Below are 7,877 nucleotides of genomic sequence, written 5' to 3'. Positions count from 1 at the left end.
ATTATCATTATCCCTGGATAGTCAAGGAAACAGCTTTTGACTGGTGACCACAGTGGCCCAATGCAACACAGCTGCTACGTGGCAGCGGAGGGATTTGAGCCCGGCCTGAGGAGGACCTCTCACGCCAGCTTGGCAAGCCACTTGCTTCTGGTCTTGGGTTGGCAGGTTTATGTCTGTGCATGTCTCAGGGGCACAAGTGATACCATGGTGCTTGGAGGACTGTAGGGTTGCTTTGCCAGTAGAGGTCAGCTCAGAGAGGACCCGTCTGCCCCAGGGGTTCTTGATGGGCTCTGTCCTCCCTGGGCTGGGCTGCAGTGAGGGACTTGGAGAGGCCAGCATAACACAGGCTCTGGCCAGGGGCAGATCTGGAGCCCAGTGCTCTCTGCGGGATATGAGCCCTGCTTGGGCAATCTTCCTTCTGGAAAGAGGCAGGAGGCTGCCTCTGCCTCCTGGTACTGTCTGGCGACCTCCAAACAGCAGTAAGCAGGGACACGGTCCCCTCCGAGCAGCTCAGAAAATGCCTTTGTTGCCTGTGGCTTCAGATGCCCGACGTCCAAATTATAACTTGTTTCTGCCCAGTCATTTACACGTTAGTATCTATACCACAGTAGTCTCATTAAATCCTTCCTGCCTATTAGTGAGTTATGATGATTAGGTCTGTTTGCGAGATGGGGAAACAGTTCAGGAGAAGCAGATGAACTGCCCAAGGCCATACAGAGCCAAGATTGGAGCCCAGGTCCTCAGGAGTACACATCCCTTTCACTCATACCAGAAAATCACTGGAGTCTCAGAGATTATTATGTGGAGTCCCAGAGCGACAGGCGGTAGGCCAGAGGGAGGGGCTGAGGAGGCCAGACATGTCCTCTTCACTCCCTGCCGCTCATATCAGGATTCTATGTAAGGTTAACTGGAAAGATTCATGTTTCAAGCTGGGCATGATGGTACATGCTTATAATCCCAGTACTTGGGAGGCTGAGACAGGAGGATCATGGGTTCAAGGACAGCTTTAGCAGATAGTGAGACTCTCTGCAACCTAATGAGATCCTGTTTCAAAATAAAAATAAAATAGAGCCGGGTGTGGGGGTGCATGCTTGCAATCCCAGTACTTGGGAGGCTGAGACAGGAGGATTGTGAGTTTGTGGCCAGGCTCAGCTATACTTAATGAGACTCTCTGCAACTTAGTGAGGCCCTGTTTCAAAAATAAGGAATAAAAAATAGGGCTGGGGGTATAGCTCAGAGGTAGAAGGCCCCTGGGTTCCATCCCCAGTACAGAAAAAAAAAAAAAAAAAAAAAAAAAAAGGACAGGGGGGTATAGCTGGGTGGTAGAATGGCCCTGGGCTCAATCCTCAGAAGTCTCCGAACTGTACCCCCAGCCCTATTTTTTATTCTTTATTTTTGAAACAGAGTATCACTAAGTTGCAGAGAGTCTCATTAAGTAGCTGAGGCTGGCTACAAACCTGTGGTCCTCCTGTCTCAGCCTCCCAAGTGCTGGGATTACAAGTGTGTGCCGCCATGCCTGGCTACTAATGCTATATCGGGAGGGGCTCTTGTTTTTGAAAAATTATAAAGCTCAATCTAGAAAAGCAAAGTACGGATGTGGGAGGATAGTTCCTCCCATACCTTCTCTCTCTCCCCCCTCTCTCCCTCCTCCCCTCCAAACTGTACCCCCAGCCTTTTTAGTTTTTGTTTTAAAACAAGGTCTCACTATGTTGCTGAAACTTTCCTGTAACCTGTGGTCCTCCTGTCTCAGCTTTCCAAGTACTGGAATTACAGGTGTGCACCACTGCACCCACTGTCTATCCCTGGAGTACTGGGGGTTGAATGAGAATGGAGGGTGTTTTGCTTCTGAGCAACACTCCCAGCCCTTTTTATTCTTTTTTTAAATTTTGAAACAAGGTCTAGCTAAATTGCCCAAGCCAGCCTTGAACTTGTGATCCTCCAATCTCAGCCTTGGGAGTAGCTGGGATTACAGGCATGGCCACCAAGCACACCCCATGCTGGGTGAGACCTTCCTTAGTGTTCTTTTGGCGGGCAGATTCACAAGGGGGCAGAGTTTCCTGCCCCAAGGATTCATATCTTTCCCAGGAACTCCTGCAGTCTGGATTTCTCTTCAGGTCCTGTGGGCATGGGCAAACAGTGGAATGTTTGGCTTGGGATGCAGAGAGGAGGGAAGGGAAGAGGTCCAGCTCTCTGCCTGAGCTCCCTCCTCTCCGGAGGACACGCCTCCTTGGGGGTGCCATCTAGGGAGCCCCAGGTAGGACTGGGGCCCTAGAAGTCAGGGCCAGGCCAGACATTGCCTGTGGAGTCTTAACAGGAGGCGGCAGCAGGGGGATTTCCGTGCTGCTAAGAGTCCCAAGCAGGTTAGCAGGATTCATGGCACAAGTTCAGCGGATCACTTTTAGCTAGGAAGCCAGACTTATTTATTAGTCCTGGAGGGCAGCAAGGGCAAGGCCTAAAGCGAGACCAAGGGGATCCAGCCAAACGACAGCCCACGCACCAGGCCGCAGCTTCATTACGAGAGACTCCTAAAACCTGACCGGGAAGGCAAAGTCCCCGCCGGCCACCCGGGGTTCACAAACCACACACAACCGCACAGGAGAAATGCTCTTTAATGTCTCACTTGGTTTCCCCACCCCCATCAAAGTGCCGACTGAAGAACAAGGAGGGGCTTGAGAGGTACGAGGTCACTGAGACAATCAGCAGCCCTCGCGGGGCCCCCCGGGGGCGCACACTCGCTCGGGGCTCCCCCCAGCGCGCGCGCACACACACACGCACACATGCAGACCACACGTACACCGCACAGACACACGCACGTGTACCCACAGTTAAATACATGGGGAGAGGGATTCTTTGATATATATATATATATATACAGAGAGAGAGAGAAGGCTCGCCAGACGTACACCCCGGCCGGCCTCGGGTTCCCCCCGACTCTCGGCATGCTGGGCCCAGCTCTGCGCGCTGTACCTGGCACCCATGCCCCTGCCAGAAAAAAGCGGCTGCCCCTCCCGCCCCCCGCCCCCCGTTTCCCACTGGGGCCCTCATCTTCAGGCGCCGACTCCTTCCCGCCCTCCGCCCCCCACGTGACAGCTCCCGGGAGGAAGGATGCTCTGCGCATCCTTTTAAGGGGGACCGCAGAAGGGCGCGGGCGCCAGCGGCATGTTGCTCTTGAAGCCCGGCTGCCCGTTGGCCACGTCGGCCTCGCCCCCCTCGGTCCCGGGGCTCTCGGGCTCGGCCAGGAGCTTGAAGGTGAAGAGCGGGCCCGAGTCCTGGCGGCCGCGGTGCGGCTCGGGCAGGCTGAGCAGCGCGCCCGGCGCCTTCCACTCGGGGAAGGCGCTCAGCTCCAGGGCGGGCGCGGCGCCGCGGCCCAGGTAGCCCGGGCTGGGCGAGGCCGACGGCAGGGTCCGCTGGCTGCCGCTCAGGCAGCTGCCGCTGTCGTCCAGCGAGTCCTTGCGCGACTGCGAGCGCTCCAGCGAGCCGCCGCGCGTCCAGGGCCGGTAGGTGTAGGCGCGGCCGCCCAGACGGCGGCGGCGGCGGCGGCGGCGGCCCCGGCACTGGCAGCCCAGGATGCGCAGGAAGGCGCGCTTGAACTCCTTGCTGGAGCACGGGTAGATGATGGGGTTGAGGCAGCTGTTGAAGTAGCCCAGCCAGAACACCACCTTGAACACGGCGTCCGGCGGCTTCAGGGTGGAGAACAGGGAGCCTGCAGGGGGAGGGCCGGGGGAAACACAGGAGTGAGTAGGCGCCCCCGGTCCCCAGGCCTTCCTCCAGAACGCCGCCCCCTGGCCGGTCCCCAAGCCTGTTAGCCCGCCTGGAAGGCTCGCCTTTCCGTGGTGGAATGAATGAATCCTACGCTCAGGTGCAGGGCCAAACCAAGTACCCGCCCCTCTGCCCAGCGAACCTTTCCTGGTCCAGCGCAACAGCTTCTGAGCTCCCGCACAGGTCGGTTTCCTAGGGCTAGCAGGGACCCCATCTACCCACCTGATAATAACAGTCTCCTTCCTTCCTCCCTTCCCCCCTTCCCCCTTCCTCTTTCTCCTTCTTTCCGTCCTTCCTTCCTTCTTTCCTTCCTTCCTCCCTCCCTTCCTTCCTTCCTTCCTTCTCTCTTTCTGTGCTGGGGATTGAACCTAGGAGCATTTTACCTCTGAGCTGCACCCCTTCCACATTCCCCTTTTAAATTTATTTTTGTTTTGTTTTGAAATAGAGTCTCCCTACGTTGCTAAAAGTCTCACTAAAATTCCTGAGGCTGGTTTGGAACCTGTGATCTTTCTGTCTCAGCCTCCCAATTACTGGGATTACAAGCATGTCTCTTCATGCCCGCAGGCACACCTCTTTTTATTTTTTTTGCGATACTGGGGATGGAACTCAGGGGCATTCTACCTTCAAGCTACATCCCTAGCCCTATTTTTTTTTTTTTATTCTTAATTTTGAAAAAAGGTCTCACTAAGTTGTAGAGAGCCTCACTAAGTAGCTGAGGCTGGCCACGAACCACACACCTCTTTTGAATGAGGCCCTGTTTTGTGCTTTACATGTATGATTTTATTTTTCATGAATGTCACAGAGCACATGCTGATTTGTTTCCGTGGTAAAAGGAGACGTTTTAAATACCTACATGCAAAAGATAGACCTTTAAAGGTAAAACAAAATGACTTAGAACTTCAAAAGGCTAAACCATGAGACGAGAATTAGAGAAATTCTTTACAATGCCCCAGACAGCCAAGGGGTTGACATTTAGAAGATAAGGAAGTCCTCAAGTCAACAAGAAAAGAGGACATCCCCAGGAGAAGCGTGGCCAAAGAGAATGAACAGGCGGTCTACAAAATAGGAAACACAAGGCTGATGGGCGTGTGGCACAATGCTCAAAGTGCGAGGTAGACAAGTAAGCCACATGGAAGAGCACAAAGACACAGCATGTATCCAGGCAGGCGCAGGGACACAGGAGCCTTCTGTGTGGCGGCGGGGCGTGGACCATGCAGATATTCTGGGGAGACCCCCGCACCACTTAGTCCCAAGAAGCGACCAGACATTCTGCTCCGGATCACAGATCTCAGGGAATTTTCTCTCAAGCTCCAGAAGGGGGCAGGCTTGAGCATATTCAAGGCAGTGCTGTTTGTAATGCTCAGAAGTTGGAGAAAACCTGGGTGTCCCTCCCTGGAAAGAGTAGAATGTCAGGTGTGTGTGTGTGTGTGTGTGTGTGTGTGTGTGTGTGTGTGTGTGTGTGTATGGAAGATTATGTAGTGTTTAGAGGCTCAGGAAAGGGTTTACACAATAGTATTAAAAATCTTTTAGGTGCATCGTTATTTATGAAAAAAGTAGGAAACAGAATGAGATTTATGACGTTATTGGAGTCTCTGACCAAACAGCTGTGTGCATTTTGCAAAAACACTCTCAAGTTAAAATGACGCGTTAAACCCTGAATGGTTGCCTAGGGGTGGAGGCAGATGGACTGGGGAGTGGAGACCGTGACTAAAAAGAAATACATCAATAAAATAAGAGAGCGCCTGGCATGGACCGATGACAACGGGATGCTAGGAGTCCAGAGACATGATTAACTCATCCCTCTGAATTTGAGATCCAGAAACATTTTATGACAATATGAAATTAAAAACAATTTCCATTTTAAATATAAGGCAGCTGAGATTTGGAGAGGGTAAGTAGCCTGCCTCAGTCACTCACATGGTATGTTTGTAATGTAGCTGAGACTTACACTGTATTCCATTTTGAATACAAAATATATTTTTTTAAAAATTATGCCATCAATATACTTCCTTTTTTTGGAAAAATGGGAAATATAACAAAGCAAAAAGAAAGGAAAAGTAGTGGAAGAGCAAGCAGAATCCTACAGTGCAGAAAAACCACTTTTTTTTTTTTTGGTGGTACTGGGGATGGAACCCAGGGATGTTCTACCTCTGAGCTACACCCTCAGCCCTATTTTTTATTCTTTATTTTGAAACAGGTCTCAATGAGTTGCAAAGGGCCTCATTAGGTAGCTGAGGCTGGCTGTGAATTCACGATCCTCCCGTCTCAGCCTCCCAAATGCTGGGATTACAAGTGTGTACCACCATGCCTGGCTGAAAAAAATCATATTTTGATGCAAATATATATTTGATAGTATTGGGGTTCCTGGAAGCCCTTCTACCTCCGGGCTACACTCCCAGACCTATTTTATACTTTTTATTTGTGGAAACAGGGTCTCTTAAGCCAGCGCGGCTGGCTTCGAACCTACATGATCCTCCTGTCTCCGTTTCCCAAGCACGGGTTACAAGTATGTGCCACCACACCCGGCTGATGCAAAAATTTTTATATTTTTTTCTGTTGCACATACATACTTGGATGTTATGAAGTGGGATTATAGTTTGCAGAACACTGTATACCTTCAAACCATGTCCTAACCCTGTCACCTGGCCTGCGGCATATGGACTTTCATATTTCTCTCTTTTCTGCTCTGTCAGACTGAGTTTCTTAGAGTCCTGTCCTACGGGATCATCTTTGAATCTGTTTATGGAACAAAAAGGGAGAACTTCAAGATATCTGGATGCGGGGAGGGTGGGTGTCTGAGTAGTTGTCAAGACCAGTGAATTTGCAGATGGAGGCCCTGAGTCCCTGAGAGTACTGAAACCTCCGAAGACAGAGGCATGGATGCCACAAGAATTCCTACCCTTGATTTTGAATTGTGTTTGGAAGCGCTGAGCCAAGGAAGGACAAAGGGAGGTTGGGTCGTTACCTTTATTTTCTTAAGAAGTACCCTGTAAGGACCATGGTTGTGTAAAGAACTCAGTTTAAATAAGAGAGTGATGGTTTTTCCATGAATATTTACAGCCACATCTTAGGTATGGGCTCCTGACGCTTTTTCTATTCTTCTGAGAAGGCCAGTCCATCCTCAGACAATCTTGGCAGCAGTGTGGTCGATTGGCTGAGGCAGGGTTTGGGATGACACCAACCCCATATCGAATCTCCTCATTGGGAATTGGCTGTTTGACTTAGAAATGCGAGTCATTTCAGGCTTCTAATTTCTCATCCCTAAAACGGGAATGACAATGCTTAGATTTTTTTTGTGAGTTCCTGAAAGTACTTGAACATGGTCTGGCGCTTTGAAAATAATTAATGGTGATCACTTTTGAAATATACAGTTGTCTCTCTACATCTGTAGGGTGTTGGTTCTAGGACGTCCTTGCAGATATAAAGATCTGTGAATGCTCAAATTTCTTATATAAAATGATATAATAAGCCAGGCATGGTGGCATATGCTTATAATCCCAGCATTTGGGAGGCTGAAACAGGAGGATCGCTGTTCGTGGACAGCCTCAGCTACTTAGTGAGGCCCTTCACAACTCAGTGAGACCCTGTTTCAAAAAAAAAAAAAAAAAGACTAAACAACAGGGCTGGGGGTGTAGCTTGGTGGTACAATGCCCATGAGTTCCATTCCCAGTACTGCCAAAAAGAAAAAGACATAATATTTGTACATAACCTACACACATCCTCCCAGGCATTTTGAATCATCTCCAGATTACTTACAATACCTAACAATTTCCTTTTTTTTTTTTTTCGGTTCTGGGGATGGAACCCTGGGGCATCTATCTCCAAGCGACACCCCCAGCCCAATTTTTTATTCTTTATTTTAAAACAGGGTTTCACTGAGTTGCAGAGGACCTTACTAAGTAGCTAAGGCAGTCTGAGAACTGCGATCCTCCTGTCTCAGCCTCCCAAATGCTGGGATTACAAGCGTGCGCCACCACGCTTGGCTCGTATAATACCTAATAAATTTCAATACTATGTAAACAGTTGTTATATTATAGTCTGTATCTGTTCAGTAAAGATGCCGTCCCCTCAAATACATACATATATATATATATAATACATGTGTTATATATGTGTGT

At 49.9% G+C, this 7,877-nt stretch overlaps 1 protein-coding gene across 1 annotated transcript in view; it reads right to left on the bottom strand.

Moving 5' to 3' along the window:
- Positions 1-3,122: 3,122 nt before the first annotated feature.
- The window catches only part of ADRA1B (adrenoceptor alpha 1B), a gene marked incomplete at both ends in the record, with an annotated part of 58,289 nt that continues 53,534 nt past the window's right edge, over positions 3,123-7,877 (bottom strand). Inside the window, one exon of the mRNA XM_080698626.1 lies at positions 3,123-3,703. Coding sequence (XP_080554752.1) covers positions 3,123-3,703 — 581 coding nt within the window. The remainder of the gene's footprint in view (positions 3,704-7,877) is intronic.

The sequence above is a fragment of the Muscardinus avellanarius genome, assembly GCF_963383645.1.
Source record: "Muscardinus avellanarius genome assembly, chromosome: 7".
Classification (NCBI taxonomy): domain Eukaryota; kingdom Metazoa; phylum Chordata; class Mammalia; order Rodentia; family Gliridae; genus Muscardinus; species Muscardinus avellanarius.
The sequence above is the reverse complement of the archived record's forward strand: the minus strand, read 5'-3'. Positions and strand labels throughout refer to the sequence as shown.